The sequence below is a fragment of the Rutilus rutilus genome (genome assembly GCF_951802725.1).
Source record: "Rutilus rutilus genome assembly, chromosome: 9".
In the NCBI taxonomy this organism is placed as follows: domain Eukaryota; kingdom Metazoa; phylum Chordata; class Actinopteri; order Cypriniformes; family Leuciscidae; genus Rutilus; species Rutilus rutilus.
The window spans coordinates 37,678,629-37,706,297 of record NC_140223.1 but is presented as its reverse complement, the minus strand read 5'-3'; the positions used below and the strand labels follow the sequence as shown (position 1 = coordinate 37,706,297).

At 37.4% G+C, this 27,669-nt stretch overlaps 1 protein-coding gene across 1 annotated transcript in view; it reads right to left on the bottom strand.

Annotated features, from left to right (window-relative positions):
* Window positions 1-26,495, bottom strand: part of cul3b (cullin 3b) — a 37,920-nt gene extending 11,425 nt beyond the window's left edge. The window contains exons 1-13 of the mRNA XM_084419795.1: window positions 26,223-26,495; window positions 24,682-24,879; window positions 23,116-23,229; window positions 17,593-17,753; window positions 11,504-11,618; window positions 10,548-10,776; window positions 10,033-10,178; window positions 9,763-9,939; window positions 9,067-9,237; window positions 8,873-8,980; window positions 5,136-5,260; window positions 4,894-4,990; window positions 4,670-4,801 (exon numbers count right to left, since the gene is read on the bottom strand). Coding sequence (XP_084275921.1) covers window positions 4,670-4,801; window positions 4,894-4,990; window positions 5,136-5,260; window positions 8,873-8,980; window positions 9,067-9,237; window positions 9,763-9,939; window positions 10,033-10,178; window positions 10,548-10,776; window positions 11,504-11,618; window positions 17,593-17,753; window positions 23,116-23,229; window positions 24,682-24,879; window positions 26,223-26,285 — 1,836 coding nt within the window. The 5' untranslated portion in view covers window positions 26,286-26,495. The remainder of the gene's footprint in view (window positions 1-4,669; window positions 4,802-4,893; window positions 4,991-5,135; window positions 5,261-8,872; window positions 8,981-9,066; window positions 9,238-9,762; window positions 9,940-10,032; window positions 10,179-10,547; window positions 10,777-11,503; window positions 11,619-17,592; window positions 17,754-23,115; window positions 23,230-24,681; window positions 24,880-26,222) is intronic.
* Window positions 26,496-27,669: the final 1,174 nt, after the last annotated feature.

Sequence of the window (27,669 nt, the reverse complement as noted above, 5' to 3'; positions counted from 1 at the left end):
CAGATTAACAATCATAAATCAAACTTTCACTTTTTTATACTTGGTTGCAAATCCTTTGCAGTCAATTACAGCCTGAAGTCTGGAACGCATAGACATCACTAGACGCTGGGTTTCATCCCTGGTGATGCTCTGCCAGGCCTCTACTGCAACTGTCTTCAGTTCCTGCTTGTTCTTGGGGCATTTTCCCTTCAGTTTTGTCTTCAGCAAGTGAAATGCATGCTCAATCGGATTCAGGTCAGGTGATTGACTTGGCCATTGCATAACATTCCACTTCTTTCCCTTAAAAAACTCTTTGGTTGCTTTCGCAGTATGCTTCGGGTCATTGTCCATCTGCAATATGAAGCGCCGTCCAATGAGTTCTGAAGCATTTGGCTGAATATGAGCAGATAATATTGCCCGAAACACTTCAGAATTCATCCTGCTGTTTTTGTCAGCAGTCTCATCATCAATAAATACAAGAGAACCAGTTCCATTGGCATCCATACATGCCCACGTCATGACACTACCACCACCATGCTTCACTGATGAGGTGGTATGCTTTGGATCATGAGCAGTTCCTTTCCTTCTCCATACTCTTCTCTTCCCATCACTCTGGTACAAGTGGATCTTTGTCTCATCTGTCCATAGGATGTTGTTCTAGAACTGTGAAGGCTTTTTAGATGTTGTTTGGCAAACTCTAATCTGGCGTTCCTGTTTTTGAGGCTCACCAATGGTTTTCATCTTGTGGTGAACCCTCTGTATTCACTCTGGTGAAGTCTTCTCTTGATTGTTGACTTTGACACACACACACACCTACCTCCTGGATGTGTTCTTGATCTGGCCAAATGTTGTGAAGAAAAGCATGTTGTGACCAAATGCTTCAGAACTCATTGGACGGCACTTCATATTGCAGATGGACAATGACCCGAAGCATACTGCGAAAGCAACCAAAGAGTTTTTTAAGGGAAAGAAGTGGAATGTTATGCAATGGCCAAGTCAATCACCTGACCTGAATCCGACTGAGCATGCATTTCACTTGCTGAAGACAAAACTGAAGGGAAAATGCCCCAAGAACAAGCAGGAACTGAAGACAGTTGCAGTAGAGGCCTGGCAGAGCATCACCAGGGATGAAACCCAGCGTCTAGTGATGTCTATGCGTTTCAGACTTCAAGCTGTAATTGACTGCAAAGGATTTGCAACCAAGTATTAAAAAGTGAAAGTTTGATTTATGATTGTTAATCTGTCCCATTACTTTTGGTCCCTTAAAAAGTGGGAGGCACATATACAAACTGTTGTAATTCCTACACCGTTCACCTGATTTGGATGTAAATACCCTCAAATTAAAGCTGAAAGTCTGCAGTTAAAGCACATATTGTTCGTTTCATTTCAAATCCATTGTGGTGGTGTATAGAGCCAAAAAGATTAGAATTGTGTCGGTGTCCCAATATTTTTGGACCTGACTGTATGTGACTTTTTGCAACGAAAATGCGGGGATTTTGAAATCATGCAAGCCCGCATATTTTGCATGTGGAAATCTGCAATTTATGCGGCGAAAGTGCGGCGTATTTGAAAAAAATGCGGCCCCCGCATAAATATGCAGACTTAGGCTGATTATGCATTGAATCATGCGATCGCATAATCGCGTTTTTCTGGAGGGACTGAATAGGGCTGGGTATCGTTAAAAAATGTTCGATACCTTGACTTCGATACCAGTTCCTGGACGATACTTTTTTCGATACCAATTTTATACAAATAAAACCCGTTTTAACAACATTACCTCAAAAAAAAAAAAAGTTTGTTGACTTTTTTTACACTCATATTTTGAGTCTGTAAAAAAGCACCAATGCTAAAGTTTTCTATGTATCCTAATCATTTAACATGTATTATTTAAAATAGCTCATTGTTTCTGCCTTAGCTGTTTATGCATTGTTTAACAATGAAACAATGAAAATTTAATTTAAATGCATTAGTCTACTTACACACAGTCACCTCTGATACCAGATCACTCTAAATTGTAATTTAGACACATGCATTTTCTGTAAAGCTGCTTTGAACCGATATGTATTGTGAAAAATGCTATAGCTACAAATAAATGTGAATATAATTAAATTGGCTACTGGGGTCGGAATATATGCCTGGCATATGCCACATAAAACTTGCCGCAAAGCACTGGTAAAAGTAGCATAATGATTATGAATGTGTCGGGAAAAAATAGCAAGGAGACATTTTAATTGTTTATTAATAAACTAGTGTTTTCTGAGTCAGTGTTGGCTGCAAAGATGAAGATGACGATGCTGACTCGTCAATCCTACAGTATAGTGAACGCATGCGGCTATAGAGAGAAATGCACCTTTGTTGGTATCGAGTCTGGTGAAACGTAGCTACACTTTTGATCTTTTCCACATATTATCCATCTATCTGGGTTAGGACGCTTACACACACACACACACACACACACACACACTACAGCCTCATGTGCGAACCACGTCTTTTTGGGCAACCGTGTAAACCAGTGTTTTTCCACCACAGCCAATCATGCCGCATGCACTGACGTTTACGAGATTAACCCCTTAGGTATCGAAATTTGGTACTGAAAAACAAGACAATGTTTCGATACTCGATAGTACCGAGGCAATTCGGTCGGTGCCTAAAAAGTATCGAACTCGATGCCCAGCCATACTTTAAGTTACAGTGTGATTACTGAAATGTTCTTTTCATGTATTCTCTAATGTTTGTATTTGATATCTGAATGCAGTAACAGTGCTTGCTTATTTAGCCCGGCTTCCAGAAATGAAATATAGACTTGTTTTGTGTTTGAGAAAGGTCTTCAACATGTTAAAACATATAGGTTATTGAAGCTAATAGTTTAAGGACCATTTCTTTGTTCAAGCCTTACTTTCCAGTTAGACTAAAGTGTAACTCTCCTTGGGAGAAAGAACGCATTATCCTGATGTTTTTTAGAGGACTCTCCTGTTTATAGTTAGAGCCTGGCCAAATCCAACCTTGGGAAAGCTGTGTGTCTGTGTGTGTGTGTTAGTCTTCTTGGATACAGGTTAAGGAACCACTGGCATTGTTGGAGATTGACTGAGTTGTTATTCTGGACATGCTGGCGCCCAGCAACCCAAATCTGCGACCAGGAAGGTCACGACGTGCCTAACTTCAGGGTCCGAGTGTCGGCTGCATAATCAGATGGAGATATGCTTCCGTCTATCTGAATATGTGTGGAAATTACTATGTTTATCTTTTTCTTAGCCAATCAGAAACTGCAACCTGAAGCAAGGACGTAGCTTAGACCTTGGTGTAGGGTAAAACTGCTGTGTGTGTGTGTGTGTGTGTGTGTAGATGGGTATAACTGCTGTGATCTTTGTAACTGTAAGCGGGCCGGCCTACGAACTCCTGTGTGAGTCTTGAAGCTGACTTCTGCTGATGAAACTATAAACTATCTTCAGTAAAACTTTTCTTCAATATTTTATAATTCTGACTCTGGGTCTTCTTTCAAACATCTGGTCCTTGGATCCTAAACTGTTAACCCCTAACAATTTATTCCAGTGAAATCACAAAATAAAATGCACACAAACATGTCCCTGCTCTTGATATACAATCTTTGATGAACACATGTGGTTTTAATGAGGAAAAAAACCCACATACGAGGGCAAAGTCGAACCTCTAACATGCTTAACAAATGCTCTACCACGAGGCCATTAGTGCACACTAACTTTTATAGCGGATCTGTGTACATAATCACTGTCTTGAAGAATTTGTACTATATAATGATTTTGACACAAGGATGAAACTATTGCATTGAAAATGTTTCTATGAATTCCATGTCAATAAATTAAACTCAATGTACTATTGAAATTGATTTCTTGATATCATAATGCAATTTTTAGTTTGTTTCGCCAAGTGTAGTGTAAATGCAGATATGGGTCACTTTTAAAAGAAGATTGGGTTGTCAAAAAAAATGGTCTGGTTATAGTCAAAAAATCAGAATTGGGCATCAAGACCTGCAGTGCAAATGCGGCCTTATTCACCTTCATGTTGTTCCAAACCTCTATTATCATATTATCTATTATTATATTAACCTCTCTCAGTTATCCTTCAGAAAAACACCTTCAGAGTGCCTGTGCTCTCACTGCTCCAGCAAGAGGTGTTTTGACATGAAAATGCAGCAAGCAATTGCAATATAAAAATACTTTTAATATATTTTACAAAATATATTTTTTCCCTACAAGCAATGTAAGTATTTTTTCCTGATTTCCATCACACTGGTTTGTGTTCGGTTTCAATAATACTTAATAGCTCACACATAAATTACGAATTTGGTTAAGAATTCTATGTTACAGGTACTGAGACTTTTTGTTTGACTTCATTTTAAGGTCTGTGTTGCATTATTTAGGCTTATAGATGGGCAAGCACTTTTTATGCTCAACTATTCTGTGTGGTGAATCATGCATTGGTAGCATTCTTTATTCTTGAGTCTCCAACTTCTGATTTCAACCAACGTCCCCGAAGCAAACTTAAAAACCACTAAAGAAAAAGTTTTTTTCTTTACTGTACAAATGAAGCCTTCCTCTGCATGAATGCAAGTTCTACTTTTACTACTTTTCATACTACTTTTTTTTTGTTTTTACATACATTTGCTGAGAAATTACCTTCACAAACTTTACAAAACGTGTCATGAGTGCAGTACCTCAAACGTGGATTTCTCTCGGTTGTTGAAAAGCATGAGGATTGTCATCTGGAATGTGGAAACCTGCAGAATGTGTTTCCTAGTATTAGAGCCTGTAACCTGAGCCCCACCGACCATATCTGAGCCATCCTCCTGCAGGGAGATGCAAATGGGGCTGGGAGTTAGAAAGTTAAGATCTGTAAGTTCTTTGACTGTCTGTGATTGTTTGTTAGTGGTGTATGAACCTTTTTTATTGGCCCATGAAAGGTGGCATTGAGGTCTGCTGAACCCATGTGATGCTGCAATGTGAGCTGCCTACCACTGTGCTTGGCCAAATAAAACCTGCAATGAAAGAGTCAAGAGTCGCTGTGAACACACACAAAACCCCACGATTGACTTTGAAAATGAGAGTTCTTCACAAATGAGCTTCCTAAAAAGGTAAACTACAAAAAGGAACTAAACTTTTGCAAAATACAATAATAAACACCTTCTAAAGACCTCGAAAGCATGTCTTGGTGAAGGGGGGATGTTACATTTGGGAGTTGCGGACTGTGTTGGCCAGTACCCTGTCGTCAGAACCCTCACTGTAAGGTCAACACCACCTAAAGACACCTGAGAAGAAACAAAAGACATTTTAAACGGTCCATTCAAATCACTACACATTCTAATGGTAATGGCATGCAGTAAGCGAACGTAAACATTAGCAAAATCAAATGCATGTGTACAATATCAGTGTTCTAGATCTGTGCATTATGCCTTTAAGTGACAGCAGCTAGGGCTGTGCAATTAATTGAATTTCGATTTCGGCTCCCAACGATCACCAAAATAGTACAATCGAGTAAAAACGATTATTTTGCCATGTTCGGTTTTGCAAGAACACTCTTATTTTGTCTTGTGTTCTGAATGACACGCGTACGCGCACTTCCGCCCCTCCCGAAGCCGTAAACTCTCTCAGCTTGAATGTTTAAACTGATAAGACTTAAAGAAGTGAAAATTATCAACTTTAGTTACGATGCAATACTGGCCCGATTGTGCAAGTGACAATTCCGTCATGTCCCGACTCCTAAACGCGAGAGTGTAGTTTCGACGCTTGCCTTGTCCAACCCAGAGACAGAGAGAGAGAAGACGCAGCACCGCTGAACACTCACGCGGTTTGTGAAATTGCGTCTTTGCGAAAGTTTTAAAATGATAGATTTGATTTTATAATCTGTGTGGATTAATTTAGGCTACTCATACAATCTACTTGTTAAAGTGAATCAATGTTTGTGGGGAAATTTCCCGCATTATAAGTGGTAGACCTGCGGGAAAATTAAAATACTTGTTGAAGTATTATCTGTTATATTATTTATTTTAATAGTTCAAAAAGTACAATAAATGTTCAAATTTCAGTTTGTTTTGAATTGTTTAAAGGTGTCTTTTTAATAAATGCAACACGTTCCCAAAGTCATGTGAAATAATCGTGTTACATAATCGTGATTTCAATACTGACCAAAATAATCGTGATTATGATTTTTTCCATAATCGAGCAGCCCTAACAGCAGCCTAATATTCCTGTGCTGCTGTCGGTGTTTTTAATCAAACAAAAAAGAGACAATCACTCACTGCTCTTGACTGAATAACTTTTGTAACTTTAAATAGGGATTCATTTAAGATTTAATTCATACAGTAAAGACTATGCAGTTTAATATGTTACATTTGATAACTTTATTCAATTTCTCTTCCTGAAAACTACTGTTAGACCTGCCTGAAATACCTGAACGGCACTGATTATTTCATTGGTATCTTTGTTCTATTTGGACAATTGCTTGTAATTTGATTATTTGGTCTTATTTTATCACTGACTGTTTTTTTGTCTTTAATAATATTTAAAAATTATATTAGGTAGGCTAGTATGTATTTGCTGTGGTATCTAAATTGGAATAGAGAATTAATCTCAAATCAATATCTCTTATCCCCATAATTATTTATGTGGAAAAATGCTGTGGTATGACTGTACCCTTAAATGTCCATCTAGTTTGAACTCGCCACTTGCTAGCAACTGCTTTCTCTGTGGAAGCCTTGCGTTTAAAGACCTAATAAAATATTTTAACTCAAGTCAATATTTCAGGTCTAATTATTTACTTATGTGGCAAGTAGCCGTGTAATAAGCGGGATAACATACATCCAGCCGGTTATCACAGAATAAACCCCTTCAGAGTGATGCAAGATCCCTCCGCTTCGGGGTCCTGATCACCCTGTCAGGGTTTATTCTGCGATAACAACCGCAAAAACAAATAAGAACTCTCCCGCGAGTATGTCAGGGCCTTTACTGAGAACATGTCTGTTTCAGGATAAATGTCTCAATGTGTCCAAACACATTTTAAGTAGGGCTGGGCGATAAAACGATAACGATAATTATCGCGATATAATGATATCAAGAGTTCGATAAAGTTTAAGCGCCAAAAGCGGAACGAAACTCATTTGAACAGCGCGCCACACGGACCATTTATCCGCTCGGCTCAAAGTCCAAACGGCAGCGCAGCGCGAGCTCACTAGAGCAGATGCGTTTACTCTGATCGGTCTCGGTCACGAGATCCAGTGAGAAGCGCTTGAATTCAGCGAAGAACACAAATGTCTCAGTGATTTAAACCAGTTTAAAGGCAGATGAAACAGCGCTGACAAACAGGAGAAACACTGTGCGCAACGATACAGTCAGAAGGCTTTTCCGTCTACAAATTCCCATAATTTACCATGGATTTACTGTAACGTTAGCTAGTAATATTAACTGCACCATGAAATGTGGGATATACATACTGAATTGTATTATATTATTAATGTAGATGATGTATTAAAGGACTGATGGAATATAATAATACAGTATTTAATAATGTATTTAGGCTACTGTTTTTCATACAAATACCATAGAAACCATAAAGTTACATTTTGCCATGATAGTGAGGTGCTACAGGATATGCCTGGTTTTATCTGTGGTTATCATGATCTAAATGCATGATACTGGATGACCAATGGTTAAGTTTAATAAAACTCAAACAGTCAGAATATTACATTTTACCAAATAAAAATTAGCACATGCAGAAACTAAGAAATTAATTGTCCAATAAAGATATTTATTTTGTTGTAGGGAAAAATGACAAATGTTTGAATGTTCTACCTCAGATTTGTGAAATGTTCACCTGTTTGGTAAGTGTTTGTCATGATATGTTCTGACAATAAAGAGTAGTTTAAAACCACAATTAACGCTCTGGTTTCTACAACTTTCACTTAGGAGCAAAAATCTGTCTAAATAACTAATAATTTTCTAAATAAAATCTGTCTAATAAACTTGAAAGAAATAAAGATTTGACTTTTATCGTGATAATTATCGATATCGACTGATATAAAAGAAATTATCGTGATATTTTTTTTTGGCCATATCGCCCAGCCCTAATTTTAAGTAACTTCTAAATATTGCAATGAATTTAAAAAGTGCAACACAAATGTGGGTGTAACACAAAGGTTTTAGAATGTTTGAGCAGTGTGTTATGATTTGTGGAAGTAACAAATCATGAACTGCCAACTCTACACAAACAAATCTCATTCTTTATAGTGAACGCAACAAGGCATTCAGGTTCTAGATAATAGATAGATCAATTGATATAGATGGGTTGTGCAATTTGTGCGGATATACAGCTGGTATAATATGCAGTTGCATCCCTGAACCGCTTCGTTTCAGCACCTGCCATTTAATTATTTTCACTTGCACGAGAGACCCAGCGCAGAGAGAGAGAGAGAAGGGGGTTCAGTGTAAATCCCTCTTGAGCATGAACAGAAGAGAGAAATGAGGGCTGTCAAGCGTGGGAATAGATAAGTATTAAAAAAGAGAATAAATAACGAATAACGTATGTATGTGCACGACCTATTGAAATGCATAGTGTTTTGAATTATTAAAAGTAAAATTCTTTGTTGCAAATATGAAATAATGATGTCACAATATGAACAAAGCATACTAATCCATATTTTAGAAATCTAGGCTACCACTCTTAGTGCTGCCATGCAGAGTAATCCACCTTTCCAATCATTTTTATTTTATGGCAAGGAGAATATAATCATGAAAATGCGCTTTGACACATTTGTCTATGTCATAAGCCTATGGTTATGGCACAGTCAACAGGAGTAAATGCATTTGCCGCAGAAACGGCAGCAGTAACCGCGACTTATTCTGGTTGAGTACCATTTGTATCTCACCCCTGTTGACGTAAGGTGCTGCCGAAACTCATCCATGGTTGTGTTTGAGATGCTCATGTCCCTGAACATGCCTTCCAGTTTAGATGTGAACTGACAGCCACACTCCGTCTGTGGAACGAGAGACAAATCAAATAAGACGTATACAGTATTGTAATGCACACTGACCTTCTACTCTGTTCAGCAGCAGATCTTGCCTTTAGCTTTGAGATCATGTTTTTTTCGGAGTCATCAGACACACTCTTGTTGGTGAGGAGTCTTCTGGCCAGGTGCTGCTTGTAGTAGCGCTCAAACACATCCTTCTCCTGCATAAACCTGAACAGCACCATGGCTTTATCCAAGATAGACTCCACCTCCTGCTCTGTCAGCTGAAGGAGGGACAAACAACAGACATACACCTTAAATTAACTACTATTAATATCCAAATAAATAAAAAAACGGTACTCTAACGGTTTTAAAATGCCTACATTTTAGTTCTCCTCTTCAAATCTGATTGATCTATAGTCGTGGTTTACTCTGAACATCACAGTCACCAAGTCAATTTCTCATCATCTTGCCATTACTTTAAATAATCCGTCTGTCCACGCACATGTATGCATGTCACACGCTCGTTAAAAACGCTTATAAATTTAGATGTCCACATAAGCCACTTTAACCAGCAGAAACAAAGGTATGTTAAATTGCTGTTTTATAACCCCTTAAATCAAGGCTGTCCAATCCTGCTCCCAGAGTTCATCTTCAATCCTAATTAAACACCTGGACCAGGATTGGAAACCCCTGCCTTAAATGGTGTAAGGAAAACAGCATTCACATTTACACAGTTTCATATCACTGTTTTCAGCAAAAAGCTGGAAGGTTATCCACTAATCAAGTGACTAGAGAAAAGGACTCACTCCTTTCACTCCTTTTTTCAGCTTATCGTCAATGAAGAGCGAGAGATACTCAGGTGAACGAGAGTTCAGGTTCAAGAAATACTCAAAGTCCCCTGCAATGGTCTGCTTGAATAAACGGTCGTTGTTGAAAGACTCTTGCAAGAAGCGATCAAACCGTGACTTCAGATCGAGAAGGCCCTACAGAAAGGAAGCAGAAAGAAAGAGGGAGGTTTTGACATAAATCTTTTGTGTTCTTCTAGTTAGGTATGGCTCTATTTCTGATCTTGGTACCTGGATGTAGTCAACAGGGTTCTTGCCTTCTCCTTCCTCAGACACCAGAGCTTTGCCCTGCTCCCTCAGATATGAGCTCATACATTCACACATGGTCTTCAGGCCATTTGGCACCCTACTGAACAACTTGTACATGCAGGCCAGATCTGTGCACACACACACACACACACACACACACACACACACACGAATATTCTCTTAATACTCTCATAGAAAAGATCAAGTCAATTTCCTATAAATTTTCTATTTAAATGTTCATTTAATATGTAATTCATGCTCATTAAATGTTTCATTTTGAACTTAGGAACAAAATGTAATCTTTAATTCATCAAATTCTTTTATCCCAAGCAAGGGGTCATGTCATGATCAACATTTCTTGATTTGTGGACACATTTTTCAAGTCTCAAGAAATAATCATTCTGAAGTTTGAATGCACAACCTTCTCATTAACCACTAAGCTATACTGCCGACGTAAAACAACTGTAATGATAAATGACAACGATGAGACAGCGCACCTTCTGTCTTTCCATTCTTGAGCATGTGTACCAGGCCAGAGTTCTCCATCTCTACAATGGTCTTCATGTGTTTGGAGATAAGCTCTCTCTCCACCACCTTTACGATCGGCTCCTCCGTCGTTTTATCCAGACAGTGTATCACTCGCTCAATCTCCTCGTTTATCCGTGCCTCCACTTTCTTTATGTACACACTTGCACTGTTCTCAGCTAAAAACTTTTGACTTTCCATCTGAAAAAGAACCCCCACAAATTAATAGGTTTAAACCAAAAGGAGAAAAAAATACATACTTCATACTTCAATACATCTTTATGCACAGAAAAAATAAAAAAATCAGTCATTATTTACAGTTGTGCTGCTTAATAAAAAGTTAAAAAGAACAGAGTTATTTAAAATATAAATCTTTTCTAACAATATAAAAATGTACTAACACTTTTTACCAATTTAACACATCCTTGCTGAATAATAAGTATTCATTTCTTTAAAAAAAAAAGAAAGAAAAAAATTAATGACCATAAACTTTTGAATGGTAGTTTTAAATAAACACAGTTTTAAAAAGAAAAAAAAATAATTCATCACAGATTCCTGAAAAAAGTAACACAGGTTTTAAACAAAAATTAAGCAGCACAACTGTTTCCAACATTGATAATAAATCAGCATATCAGAGTGATTTCTGAAGGATCATGTGACACTGAAGCCTGGAGTAATGATGCTGATGAAAATTCAGCTTTGATTCACAGAAATAAATAATATTTTAAAGTATATTAAAATTGAAAAACATTATTTTAAATTGTAATAATATTTCACAATATTACAGTATTTTCGATCAAATAAATGCAGGCTTGATGACTTCTTTCAAAAACATAAAAAAAAAACGTTTTATGTGATCCTTATATGTCATTTATTCCAACTAATAGAGAAATACTACTGCAATAAAGTGTAATCTAGCTTTACAAACCTGAAAGAATTCAGCAGACATTTCTAAGAATGGGGCCTCAAAATCCTCCTCATAAACAGAACGTCCTTCCAATCCCAAAATCATTAACATTTGACAAGCGTTACGAATGGCCCCCCTGAATGAAGACAAACATTTATTTACAATCTATATAAGAAAAACCTACGGTTAGATAACTTTTCTTGTTACATTTAATACATTCTGTCTGTCTGATGGTTGTGGAAAGCAGCAAATCATAAATGTAGATCTATGTTCATGCTAAAACTAAAGAACGGGTGGAGCTCTAGTTATCTTCTGCAATGGCAAAAATCTGATTGGCTTACTCTGTGCTGTCGAACATTAAACATGCTGTTAGCAATGAGGATTTATGTGCGAGTACCGAATGGTTTAAAATTGCTTGAAAGTTTAAATTTGCAAAACTTGACAATTACAAAGAGAGAAAAGAGAGACAGAAAGTCTTGTATCACAGTGTGCAGATGGACTGTAGTGCAGACGCGATGTGCTGATGTTAAGCCAATTGCTCGTTATGAGAGAGAGAGATAGAGAGAGAGTTCATAAATTCAGGCCCTGATTAAACATATATTCTATTATACAGATATTTGTGGAACAAATGTCCAGAACTTCTCCAAAACTTTCTGGATTTATTTAACTATTGCAGATCTGGAAATTGCTATTTTCCAGGTTTTTCAGAACCATACGAACCCTGGTGTTTAAAAACGTATGTGCAGTTTAACATCAGAAACATGAATTGTGCATTCAATAACTTTTTTTTCACTTTTTTATGGTATTTACATTGTCACAAGCAGGAGAATCCATTCTCAGACCTTTACACCATTTTTATAAACGTGCGCTAAAAATACCTCAGAAAAACGAACAAAAAACAAATAGAGATCAACGGTGTCATATAATTAAAAAGTAATTTTTTTAACATTGTGAGAACAAAAGACAAACATGAGCTTCTTCAAAGGGTGATGGTGATTGTGAAGTGCAATACTGAGCAAAAAACATCACACAAAAACGTTGCTTGTGTGATTATCACGTTTACTACAAAACTCTCATGTTCATTATAAACAAAGGGGATTACGTACTGAAGATCGACACCCATTCCTGGGGTGCAAAGTACTTGAAGTACAAACAGGGGAATCTTTAGTTCACTGGACTACTTTTGACTACAGATTAGTGTTGCACGGTGCACCGATACTTCAAAAGTATCGCGATTCTTGGAAATTAAAAACGTCACGATACCTAAATTTATTAGTATCGATACTTCTAAGAATGACCGCGTTCCAGATTTGTAAGGCCGGCGACACACTGGCTGCGTGGCGTGAGCGTCTCAGCTGCGTGGTGTGTCCGTTTTTATTTCAGCTCCCATGTTAAGAGCTAGCACACTGCCTGCGTGACACGCGCCCGAGCCGCGCGGAAAACGCGTGCATGCTAGAATAGAACTGACGCCTATTTTTCACGCGACACGCAAGCGTGTTGGAATCGTTTCCAGGCAAAATAGAATAGGAAAATATGTTTCTATGTCATTTTGACACGAATGCATATTAATAAATGACATTTTGATGTTTGAAAGTCTAGGTTTTGACATAAATGCAGATATAAATGTCATTTAAAAAAAATATGATCGATTTTCAAATACTGCACCTCTCAATACAGAACAAAATATTCTGTAACACTGCCGACGTTGTCTTTGCTTTATATTGCTATATATTTATGTTTAACATGAAGTATAGGCCTTCCACAACTCTCTCCCCATATGTCAAATATATCACCAATGAGGCTTATCATTACCAATATTAAACATTGTTTAATATAATCGCTGTTCATATTTTTATTGAAAGTTCATAATCAAGATAGTTATTACCGGTAACTCTTATGTTTCTTATGATAACTGAGATAATGCTGCTAAATTTATAAAAAAAATTACCTTGAATGTCATTGCTCTAATTTATTTTTTAGATTTTGATATTTCATATTTTGTTCAAATGTTTAATATATCTGCTGTTCATATGTTCATTTATTAGTGTGTTATATGATTAGAATGTTGTCCCGGTTTTAAAATAAAGCACAGCAATGATATTTGATAGTGTTTCTCCCTTTTCAGGAAAAGTATCGAAAAAGTATTGAAATCGCAATTCTTGACTTGGTATCGGTATCGAAACAATAATTTTGGTATCGTGACAACACTACTACAGATACCATGACCAGAACCACCATCAGTCGGTGAGTGGGTCACCAGACAGTTAACAGCTTAGCAGTACCGGAAGGCCATTTCTCTTTTTTTGCATGATATACTTTCAAGAAAAGAAAAAAATTAAGTCTAGGATTTGAGAGGCTTGAAACATTTTTGAAATAAAGATAATTGTAAATGTTTTACCAAGTTCTGATTTTAGGATGTTTCTGACAAAAATGTATTTTTCTGCGAGCTTTTCTTCCCACGGTAAATGTAGGTCTTTCCAAAAAGTTAATTTGGAGATTCCAAAAGGACATCTGATATCCAAATGATATAAAGAGTTCATTTAATTCAAAAACTACTGTGCACAAAGTGCACATGTAAAACATTCCAGAACATAATTTTCTATTTTAATTAATTAAATAAAAATAAAAAAACTTGAAATAAATGTTAAATTTGTTTAGAGCTTTTTTTATACAAGTCAAAATCAGTAGTGATTTTTCACTGTTATTTACAACAGAATCTGCATTTTCATGGGTTTAAATCAGGGCTGTCACGATTCCTCGTTAGAGTACTCGATTTCAAAGAATCATCGAAAAATGTATTTATAAACCTACACCAACACAGGAGAATGCATCAATATGTTTCTAAAATCGCATCAGAATTTGGTGTAAACAACATGAAAGCATGTTTCGTCCTGCCTTGTATCAGTGGTTCAGGCTAGTGGTGCTGTAATGGTGTGGAGGATATGTTCTTGACACACTTTGGGACCCCTAAGCACTAATTGAGCATGGTTTAAACTCCACAGCTGACCTGAGTACTGTATCTGATCATGTCCATCTCTTTATGACCACAGTGTACCATCTTCTGATGGCTAATGATGGGTGTTGCCATCTAAAAATTTGGGATCTGTAAAATTTCTTATGTTTTTAAAAGAAGTCTCTTATGCTCACTAAGGCTGTATTTATTTAATTAAAAATACAACAACAAAAAAAACAGTAATATTGTTAAATATTATGACAATCTATCAAGATCTAAGATCAAAGCTGAATTTTCAGCATCATTACTCCATTACTGTCTTCAGTGTCACATGATCCTTCAGAATATGCTAATTTGATGCTAAAAAAAACCATTCATTATTATTATCAATCTTTAAAACAGCGGTGTAAAAAAAAAATCAGGATTCGTTGATAAATAGAAAGTTCTATTTAATTTATTTGAAATAGAATCTTTTGCAACATTATAAATGGCTTTGCTGTAACTTTTAATCGCTGAATAAAAGTATTGATTTTTGTATTGAATTATTGTGAATTAAAAGTATTGAATTCTTACTGACCCCAAACTTTTGAACGGTAGTGTATAATGTTACAAAAGCTTTCTATTTCAGATAAATGCTGTTCTTTTGAACTTTCTATTTATCAAAGAATCCTGGAAAAATTGTACACAACTGTTTTCAACATCGATAATAATAATCAACTTTTCTTGAGCATCAAATCAGCATATTAGAATGATTTCTGAAGGATCATGTGACACTGAAGACTGGAGTAATGATGCTGAAAATGCAGCTTTGATCACAGGAATAAATTACTAATAAATAGAAAACAGCTGTTTTAGACTGCACAATTGCACAATATTACTGTTTTGTTTTAGTTTTTTTTTTCTGGTATTTTTAATCAAATAAATGCAGCCTTGGTGAGCAGAAGAGACTTCTTTTAAAAACATAAAACAAATCTTACTGACCCCAAACTTTTAATTTTTAATTTACACTTAAAAGATTAGTTACACTAAAATGAAGGACACGTGCAGTAGGGTGTCTGTAAGAGTGCCTGTGTAGAAAGAGTAAATAACTACACGTCTAATTGGATCCTTCACAGAAACGAGTGAGCAAAAACTCAAAAACAGCATTTAGAAAAATCTAAACAACAATTTCTCGCTATTTACTGATATGCAGGATGTTTTTACTCACTATAACAAGAACATATCATTTATAGTCTGTTACCACAGCAATCGTCTGTGCTGAACGCAGTCTTACTTTTGTGTAAAATGCATAAACAATATTACTGTATACCGTGCAGGGCTCAACATTAAGGATTTTTTTCTACTGGCCCAGTCCAAAATTGTCACTAGCCCCTCTAGGGTTGGGAAATATGGCCCAATATATATCACAATAAAATTTGTGCCAGCATTTTAAATTCTAAATTTGGAATCTGCGTTTTTTCCCCTTCATGCAGTGACATATTACATATCCAAATATCAGCTGTATATGAAAATGCCTTTTGCTTCTACATGGCGACTGCTAACCCTTTGCTCACGTCACATCAAAAACGGACAGAGAAAGAAAGCATTCTGTGGCACAGAACAGAAAAAGGAAAATAAGAAAGATTGGAAACAATGTCCAAGTATATAAAGAAATATTGGTAAAGCTTAACTTAAAGCTAACTGTATTACTGAAATTCTGGAATAAAGACTTAGTTAACCAACATCTAACAAACTGATGAGAAGTTCAGGAGTAGGGCTGCACTACTGTAGAAAAAAAGCGAATAAAATAATGCAATATTCGATATGCGACACGATAATGCTTTAAGGGTGTAAAATAAATTTAAATTATATTTAAAAACCAACTGGTAATTGATAACACCAACATGCATGTTCTGTGAGGGCTCACCAAGAGAGGAGTTTTGACATAAATGTGTGTATTTGGCCATATAAGCTGCAGAAATGAACTGAAATCTAGAACGTAGAGTTTTCGTAATCTTTTGAAGTATTAAAATCATCAAGTTATTGTAAGCCATTGCGATATACATATCATTTGTACATTTGAGATATTTTGATTATTTCTATATGGTGCACCCCCATTCAGGTCATATCCGTTCAATTTTAAGTCTCTTTTAAGTCTCTGTTAAGCAACAAAAATAAAAAAAAAACAAATATTAAAACAATGTTTTTTTTTTTTTTAATGGACATTCAGTTGCTTTACATTAAGAGGATGAATGTATCCCTATTATTGGGCTCCTCCTCATATTTACAGATGCTAATGCTTCGTAAACTTGTCATATTTTTCATACCGGTATGCTTTATGCATAAAGACATTTTGAAGTTATAGTTCACCCAAAAATGAAAATTCTGTCATATTTACTTACCCTTATTGTCGTTTCGAACCTCTATGACTTTCTTACTTCTGCGGAACACAAAATAAGATATTTTGAAGAATGTTGGTAATCCAACAGTTTTTTACCATTAACTTCCACTGTATGGGCAAAAAACACCAAGACATTTCTCAAAATATCTTATTTTGGGTTTCACAGAAGAAAGTAAGTCATACAGATTTGGAACGACCTGAGAGTGAGTAAAAGATGACAGAAATGTACTTTTTTTGGTGAACTATCCCTTTAATGAAACAAACCCCTCTACATCTTGATTTAAAGTTTAAAGTGTCCATTAAAAAATATATAATAAAGAACAATAGAAAATAGAATTAAGTATAATCAATTGTGGAACTTATTTTTTGTCCTCACTCAAGTGTTATGGCAAGTTTGACTTTTAATATTTCAATATATAATTCTGACATATTACCTATTTTATGTTAAATTTCGCAGTACTTTTTACACCCCAGTTCATTCCAGGGTTTACACTCAGACCTTGCAAGCCAGGGGCTCATGCTTTGATGTTGTGTGTGCACAAAAAGGGAATAGCAAAGAGAGCACATATGGGGCTCACATCAGGATGTATAAAATCTACTTGGCGAAGAACTTTGCAAATGTAGGGTTTGATCAATTAAAAAATATATATATATGTATAGTGTACCAACAAAAATTGCCATATTGCTATGATGAATTGCACAGATTTCGGTATGGTCTATATCTGCCATGCAAGCACACATCATGTGTAGAGTAGACCAAAACAAGACGACACCCACCTGTCCACCACCTCTCCTTTTCTCTCACGGGCAATCATGTCTAGTAAGGTCTGCCTTAGATGGTCCCGAATGCAACCATATCGAACCACCTGGTCTCTGAAGATGATGAGACCTAGATTATAGACGTTCTCTACATTATTCTGCTGAACATACACCCGGTCCTATACAAAGACAGAAGGGGAGACAGAGAGAGAGGGATAAAAGCTAATAAAGGAGATAAAGCTCTTCTCCAAGCAACAGTCAAATTAGTTGGAAACATGCACAACCACCCAGTAGGAGAAACTAAAATACATCTGCTGTTCCTGGAAGAAATTCGAGCGCTTGCGAGGCAGCAAAAGAAGAGCTACTGTAAAGTTGATCAGGAACTTTTGTTCTGCTTTTATTAATCATGATTTCTCAAAATGGTGCGCTTGTGTGCGTTTCCTAGACGTCAAGTCAAGTCACCTTTATTTATATAGCGCTTGTACAGATTGCATCAAAGCAGCTTCACAGTGATAACATGAAAATAATACAACAAAGTTTGTTTCTAGAAGAAAATTGCATCATCGTCCGCCTTAAGTAAGGCAGATCAACAATATTGTTGAATATTAAATGTCCCCAACTAAGCAAGCCAAAAGCCAAGGCAACAGGCGTGAGGGCTGCTCTCATAAACTCTTATGAATGCGCACAGGAGAGAAATGGCTAAGATTATTATTATTATATATTTAGAGTGGTAAATAACATTTCGTCTTTTTTCAACAAACCGTTTATGCATCTTTTTTTAAGGGATAGTTCACCCAGTAATGACAGTTCTGTCATCATTTACTCACCCTCATGTTAATCCAAACATACATGACCTTATTTCTTGAGAAACACAAAGGATATTTTGAAAAATGTCTCATTAGTTTTTGTCCACACAGTGAAAGTCAATGGTGTCCAATCTTGTTTGGCCTCAACCCCTCTCGTGTTCTGCAGAAGGTTTATGTGAACTCCAGAAAAAAATGTGGTTACAAAAGTTTCATGTATAATCGCGTATGAAACGTGGCTTTGCATTTGCCGAAGAAAAGATGCGTTCTTCAGGAGCGCATTCATCCCTGCCACAGTCACAAGATCCCAACTCGCCAACTGAACGATTTTATCAAAAAGAACAGAAGTTGATTTCTAGTCATTATCTTAGGAGGGAGTTGGATTGCTGCAGTTGTTTAAGGTACAGTTCACCCAAAAATTACAATTCTGTAATCATTTACTCACCCTCATGACATTCCAAAAAATGTCACTATAGCATGAAGGTTGAATGAGAAAATGAATCCACACAGATAAAACGGATCAAAAACACACGCAAATGGCTTCAGATCACCACAGGCTTTCACTCGCATTCATAATCGCTGAAGCGGTCTACATTGCTCAAGCGCGCAGCTGGAGATGTAGTTTTGGCACACCACTCGCTCAATACAGCTTTGACATGAAAAACAAGGCACGTAATAATGTACAAAGTTTGTAAGCTTTAAGCGACTCGTACACAGACATTCGATCTCAAGAGCAATCTCTCGCCACGAGTTGCAACCCATGTAAATCTCTTTGTATTCTTTCATGCTAGAGTTGTACAAATGAGGGTACTTTCTAACCTCTTCACACAATCTCTTGTCAATGTAAGCCTCCATTGTTGCTGTAGCTTGCATGCGTTATGGTCTGTTCTGTTCATGCAGTTTTAATTCGACTACCTTGTGAATCGACGCCCCCATGGCAAGGTTGGCACCTTGCGGATAAACTAATTACCTAAAAAAAAAAGTTAATGCGCATGTACCTGTAGGTACACGTAAAAGTTTACTTTTTTCAGCATCCAGGCAGAGGTGAGCACATATGTGGCACAAGTAATTGATCCCCAGTCTGAAAGACTAATTTTCATTTTTTTTTTCTCTTTCGGTTTCTAACCATCGCTTCCAAATCCTTACGGTTTAATAATCACGCTCATTTTAATTGCGGTTAATCGTGAAATTGGATAATCAAGACATCCCGATTCCCTAGTCACGATCGCAGTGTGTGGTTTTTCAAATGTCAGCTGAGCGGCACCCATTCACTTGCATTATTTAATATTCAACAATATTATTCAACAATAATATTCAACAATAATATTGATCTGCCTGCATTGACACTATTATACAAGAACTGAACTGAGCTGGACGATGACATTACGGTTTACTCCATTATAGCGCTATATAAATAAATGTGACTTGACATTATATATGGCCTCATACAGACACATTAATTTCCCAAAAAATTTTTTGTTTATCTGGAGAAACAAAGTCATAAACATTGGGGATGGCATGAGTGCGAGAAAATGATGAGATAATTTCAATTTTTAGGTGAACAATCGCTTTTAGTTACCTTAAGGTTGTCATCAATTATTTTTTGCCTAATTTATTAAGTGTTCTGTTATGCATTACTGCAACGTCCTCCTTAGTAACCATTTCACTCCCCCCAAAAAATAAAGAGTGTGTTCACAACTGTAGTTCGGTTCGTCTTGGTCCGTTAAAAAAAAAAAAAAAAAAAATTAGTCCTGGTCTGCTTAGTGTTCAATTTAAATACATTCATAACCTGATTGGTCGGCTTTTATGACGGAACTAGGGGTGGAATGGTACATGTATTCGTATTGAACCGAACCGGTACGGGCGTCACGGTTCGGTTCATAAATTTACATGGAGAATACACGGTATAAAAATAAATAAAACTCGCGTGCAAATTAATTAATGTAATGCGGAACTACTGTTAGATACGCGGGTTCTTTAGGGAAACCTAATCTGTAGCCCCGCCTTAGCTCTGAAGCAGGCTGCGATGTAAAGATTGCAATGCTGGAATATGTTGAGTGAGTGAGTGAGTGAGTGAGTGAGTGAGTGAGTGAGTGAGTGAGTGAGTGAGTGAGTGAGTGAGTGAGTCAGGGGTGCGCGGGCGCGATCGAAAAGTCGCAAAGTGTTTACTTATATTTGTGTGCGTGTGTGTGTGAGGCGCGGGCGCGATTGAACAGTGGAAGCATAAAAACATACTCCGTCATTTTGTTTATAAAGGACATCATTCAAATTGCAGTGTTTAAGTTACTGTTAAGTAAAATTTTAAGGAAAACAAATATATTAATCTGAAATGTAGCAAATTAATTTTCAATTCATTCAGGTACAATTACCAAACATATCTCAAGGTCTTTTTGTCTTTTTATTAATTTAATTAATAAACTAATTATATAAAACTATTGTCAGTGCACTACAAATAAACTGGTTCTATGCCTTTACTTTATTAATAAAACTTACAAGGCTTAAGTAATTTATTTTCCTTTGGTGGTCCAGCCTGAGACATGCACAAGCCTTCTGCATTTTTGTTTTGCTTTTCCCTCCACTGTACCGAACTCGTACCGAACCGTGATGTCTGAACCGAGGTATGAACCGAACCGTGACTTCTGTGTACCGTTCCACTTACTGAGCATCCAAAACAATGCTGTGTGACTAAATGCTCTCGCTGTATATGTGCGTAGCCTGCATGTGATGGTATTTTGACCAGCTGAGAACTCGTGAAGAGCTTATAAAATGTGTAAAAGAGTCAAAACAGCGTCAGGAATCCCTCCGTCACACAGACACAAAAGATCTGCCTGTACCGAACTGATGGCAACATTATGACTATGTCGAGAAAAAACGACATGCGTGAGCATTGTGCCCTTTTTAAGGTCTCATCTTCCTGTTTTGGGTTAGTTTACATTAACCACACGCACCAGAGTTTGTTTTAATCGAACCAAACATGCAAAGTGTGAACACACCCTAAGAGACCAAAACAGGTCCCTTAATGGAGGAAGAGGGAGTACAGAGGCACATTTTAAAGGTGTCATGACCCACATTTTGCATTTTTCCACGAGAATCAATGTATGTTATGATTGCCTAACGATTATACACTGGCCGGGAAGCCGATATTTAAAAGTGAAGCGTTTGTTTACCTCAGGGTTTGTAAAATATCCCACGTGCACGCGCACTCAAATACGAGATTTTGATTTCTACCCTGGCTTGACGTCACGACGGTGGAGGATATGCCATATATGGACAGCGCAGCAGGAAGCCACGCCCTACCCCTCTCCCCCTCATATTCATTCGGCAAAGAAAGATGGAGAAACCAAGTGCACACCTGCGTTGCTCTGTGGTTGACTGCCATAAACAGCATTCTAATGTGTTTTCTCTACCCAAAACGGACGAAACTATCAGGGATCAGTGGATGAAATTCATTTTTAATGACGCTGTCCCAACAACCCTTTCAACTGGCCTAACGTTTGGTGTCTGCGCTAAACATTTTACACAGGATTCATTTAGTAATTTGGGACAATATATCAGGCGAAGTTGGCCTCGAAGCTCCGTTTGGGAAAAGGTGCCATCCCCACCATCAGAGACCTGCCTGAAATTGAAACGGTAAGACTGTGTTTTTATTGCTCTACTGTGTGTACGTTAACAAACATCAGCTAACTGCTAATGCGGCTATTGTATGTAACGTTAGCTTCGAGATAAACACGGTGAATGGACTCTACGAATGCTATCCACATCTTTCCACTTTGTTTTACACAACAGTAGTGATGGTACAGGAGTCCATGGTCAGTGGCTAAAACTGTTTGCTAGACCATATCGCATATATCGATATAGTTCAAATTTGCGCTCTGCTCCCCGCGCCTCCGCTCTTCCTTTTCCACTCTGCGTGCGTGTTTAGAGCATGTTATGTTATGAGAGATGAATTATGACTACTTCAGAAACCCCAGCACAATAGGAACTACCAAACAGTGACATTAGTGTACGCTGAAACAAAGTCTTTCACTTCAGAAAAACGGACTTTCTTGTCCTGTCAGCCGTTATCCTGTGCTCGGAGCGCACACTCAATACACGCGTAAATGCGGAGGCGCCCGCGCTGTGTATCGCCTCACTGATCAAGGGCAAAAGAAACTACGAGCATGCAACGCTGTCAACCCCCCTCCTTCCTGCAACCAATCAACGCGCCCCTCATTTGCATTATTATAATGACCGTCCACGACAGCCAAAACATCGCATCAGATCTCGCGAGACAATAATGCCTTTAGAAATAAGGGTCTGAGGAACTCTGTGTTTATTTTTTTTCCACTATTTTTTTTTAGAAGTGCCTGAAAGACTATAATAGAGCGTTGGGTATCCAAGGTAACACGAGGTCATGACTCCTTTAAGTCTTGTTCAAGTAACTGATGGATTACAGTGTTTTTTTTTTTCTGTGTTCTTTTCGGAGAATGTCTTTTTTGTTCCTGGTCCAGTTTGGTTTATGTTTCTCGTTTACAGTCACACACAAAGTGCCATGACAAGGGGCATCTCAAGAGGTATCGAACGACAGAGAATTAAAATGAGAATTACAACTAGAAAATAATGCACCTAACCAGAATTTTTGAGGAATTATCAATACAGTGATGCCTTGCAAGCCCTGTAACAAGCTACCATTCACACAGACAAAGTACCAAGACAAAAATCAAACAACACACAATGAAAGGTTGCCATGAGGACTCACCATGTACATCAAGATGTCTCTGATCATCACCATGGCCGTCTGGTGGTCATTCCAGGCTTGATTCAGTGTTTGCAGAAAGTTGTTATTCAGGGATTTTAACACATCATCGCGTACCTTTTAAAGGACAAACAAAAAAATGATATAAGGGAAGGATAAACAACCTGCTAATTCATATCAACCCAGCAAGCAGAAACCCAACTTGGTGTAATTGATTAATGAAGCACTTAACTTAAACACATGACATACATTAAAAATCACACCTCAAACCCACTTAAGAGAGTCGCTCTTATTTCATTAGTCCAGTAATGCCTGTTCACACCAAGACAAATGTTCAGAGCCAAAACATTTTCATTTGAGTGAACGTCTGATAACGTGTCTTTGCTGTGCAGACCAACACACACTTTCACCGTCAATGTGACAGATTATTTTTATTCTAATTTCTAATTATTTTTGCGAAAGGACAATGAATAGCAGAGGAAAAATACGGAACCAGCTCTCGTCTCTGTGAAGTCTGAACGGCTGCTGGAGAACACGTAAATAATGTTTGACCTAATTTCTGTGTCAGAAACAGAAAGTTGCGCACCACTAGACTTCTGCTTTTCCATAAGCGCCACCTACAGTCAGAGTGCAAATTCACATTTTTGCTTTATTCCACCCTTCTGCTGTTACTTTTTTCATTAGTCTAAAACACATGCGAAAATCCAACAATCTCCTCCACACATTACTTTCTACCCCCTGATAACCCTTTTCCACTGAATTGGTGCTGGATCTTCCTGTAGCTTAAAGGGATACTCATAATAGGCTCATTTTACAACTCCCCCAGAGTTAAACAATAGGAACTATACTCATTCCTGCGTAATAAATCAAGAAACTTTGCTGCCGTACCATGAGTCCAGCAGGCGTAATGATATGACGCAGCGCCTGAAAATAGTCCCCAACTCGGTAACTTCCAACGTGACCGGGACTAAGTTTGTCTAACCTATTAGACCTATTTTCAGGCGCTGCGTCATATCATTACACCTGCTGGACTCATGGTACGGCAGCAAAGTTTCTTGATTATTACGCAGGAATGAGAGTATAGTTCCTAGCCATATCAGCCTAGAAAATCGCAACTTTACATTTTCCGTCGGTCTTAGTACACGATGTAACTACAGAAGAGTCAAGTTTTAAATAGGAAAAATATCGAAACTCTTTGGTCATTTTTTTTTTGAGAGAGATGCTACTGGTCTTGTCCGATTCAATGATCTATGCTAAGCTATGCTAAAAGTGGTACTGCCAGACCCGGAGATCGGCTGAATGGATTTGAAAACGGTAAAACTCAACTGTTTAACTCTGGGGGAGGTGTAAAATGAGCCAAGGCCATATGATAACATTCTCAGTAAATGCACGAACTTTGGACGAAAGCATCTGCCAAATGCATTAAATGTACATGTATCAGTTCTTGTGCCAGATCCAGGACTCAGCCAGGGGATCTACGAACAGTGGAAATGCACAGAATGGTTCCAGATCAGACACCAGCACCCTTCATGGTGGAAAAGAGGAAAGACAGAGACATATGGCTCTTACTTTGTTGATGAGATGTTCTGTGACCACCTCCCTCAAGCCTGTGTAGAGCTTCTCTCCGTGTTTGTGAAGGACCATGGTGTAGGCGTTCCTGTAGAGCTCCTCGAAGCTCAGCCCACTGTTGTTTTTCCTCTGGATCTCCTGAATGGCATTTTTCAGGAGATCCCAGATGTTGTTGACATATTTCTCATCCATGGTCATCTGTAATGAGGTGGAGATAAAATAAGAGGGGGAGAGAGAAAAGAGTGATACAGGTTGGCTCAAAACTTTTGAAAATAATGTGATAATGAAGTTTGCCCGATTCAAAATATAAAGCATCAGTACATAAGGCTTACAGAAGCAGTACCTTCCTCTTGCTATGACTCAGCATAACCTTGAATTGAATACAGATTATGAATCTAAGCTAAATCAGACATTAAATTAATACACAATGTAAACAAATGTGTGAATGTGATTGCATTACATAAAACAACAACAGACAAAGCGCATTTTTCGACACAACACAAACACCCTTGTCAAGCAGAACATTTCACGAAAAGACAAAATTACTGGTAGTCATGATGAAAATGTCCATAGTTAATATGATACACTATGAGTAACATATGGTTACTCTACTGGTACACCTGTGTGAACTTTAGGCGACGGCTCAGAGAAGTTAGTTCAAAGAAAATATACAGTATTGATTGATGTTTTATAACACTCATGCATTGTAGCTTGACCATATCCATATCTTCTGAGGCAATGCAGAAGTATTGGCCAACAGGTGATAAAGGGGAGTTGTCTCAATGTTTGAGTACGTTATCTTAAAACAGTTGTGTGTTCTGATGTAGTCTATATTTGCTTAAAATCCAACTGAATATTCAGCTCAAACAGTTGTGAACAAATCAATAGATGTGATTCAGAACAAGAATGCTCGTCGGGATCGGTTTATTTTGGGTTTACAGTATTGAATATTTAGACCAGGCCAACTGTACATCACAAACACTCCTGCAGCATTAGTGCTAGTGAACTTGTTTCTTCGCTGGCAATAACTCAACGCTCACTAAAAGCGTGTCACATCACAGATGCATTTGCGCTGGTCATGTGTGACATACACCAGTAAACGATACATCATGGAAAAAGTTATCATAGACAAATCAACCTGCCAAAAACAACATTACTAGAGCAAATCTTTTTGATTAGTGTGTAACGTAACTCAAATTGACCGGTAATTGTACATGCTCACTGAGGGAACCTCTGCAGTAAAAGCATTGTATTTGGGTCATCGCGCATTTATTTATGATTATCTAACTTACTGCTGTTAAACAGGTTAGCCAGCTAACAGGCTCGTTGGGTTGTGTCATTATGACCAAAAACAAAAAAAACAACGCAAGAGATTCTAAACCTAGATCAATCTGACACTCCTCTCATGATGGCTATTTGATTATTTGTGGGATTTGGGAAAACATCGAGGCAGTGTGAAGGGATTTGTCCACATAGGCCTGTCTGCTTGAATCCCCGGAGCTCGAGTGAATGTCCCGCCGGCTCTGAACGCTCATACTCACAGGAAAGGCTCGTATCCTCATCTTGGTGTCTTTTTTAGTGCCCCCTTTGCTGAGATTTGACATGTCTGGTTTATTCCCCGCCGTTGTCTCCTTTCACATGAAAGTCTTCCCTGACAAAAGACGGGGAACACGTATACTGAGGCAGCGCTGAGCCCCCACTTGACCTTCTTTACGAGTCTCACTCTTCGGACTTGTTGACAACCGGGCTACGCGTTCAGCTACTTTCGGGCTCTAGTGATGGCGGACGCGCAACTCTCACAGATTCTCAACACTGAGGTGAACTCACGCGAGATCTTATACTTGACATTTGAAGATTCTTTAATATATGACATAGCCCATTAAATATAGGTAACGTTAGCCCTCAATATTTTAGAAACTTGTACTTAATTAATAACTGTATTTCGGATTAAGTAAATGTTATTGGCTAAAAACTGTGCCCTATAAGTTAGGGTTTTTTAAATTGGGGTCTGCTGACCCCCAGGGGATTGCAAGGGAGTGACAAGGATAGAGAACATTTTTGCAAAAATAATATCCTCCTGGGACCCAGAAAAAAAAAGTTTTTGGAATTTAGTTTTTTTCCATGTCATCACACTGTTTAGAGCACAATAAACAAATGGTAAAAAAACATTTTTGAAAAATAATATTTTATTCATACGTTATGCTATGTCCTCTGTAGTGGACACCAGGACTAAGTTGTTTAAAAAATAAAATGACATGAAATTATATGTATAGGCAAAGACAATGGGATTTTTTTTTCAATCACCAATAAATTTGGGGGTTTTAGGATTTTTTCAACCAAAATTTGTATAAAGATTATTCTCACCTATGTTATGAAAGAAATAACGGAATGAATTGATACACCATTTTACTTTATGCAATATGTGTGTAAAATGTCCATAAATTAATATTCCCATTCAATGCAATGTATCTATAAACTGTATCTAATTTGCACCTTAATGTGTTCTTGGAGCAACATTTAATGAAAAAAGAAGTGTAATAATTGGAGTAATAATTGGCAACATTTTAATAATAATATCTAATATTTCATAGGAATATTGATGTATAATTTATTTCCATATTCACTTGTTGTGTCTCACAAAATGCCTGATAAACATGATTTAAGTCTTGATGTCCTCTATAGTGGACATGTATGAAATCAATGCCCTGTTCTGTAACAGAATTTTTTTTTTTTTTGAAACCCCTTAATATTTTCCTGAGATGTTGTTTTATGAAATACAATTTGAAAAGTAGTCCAATTTAAATTATAATTACAATATATTATCATATTTCCATAAGAATGCTACATTTGATCACTAAATTAATGTCAGACATTTTTAAAGACCAAGGAGAAGTTGTTTTCATGGTGAAACCTCCAAACATTTGGTGTCTCTGAAAAGTCCTGAATGTGCTCTTTACAGGACACCCAGATTGTGTCATGTGACATGTA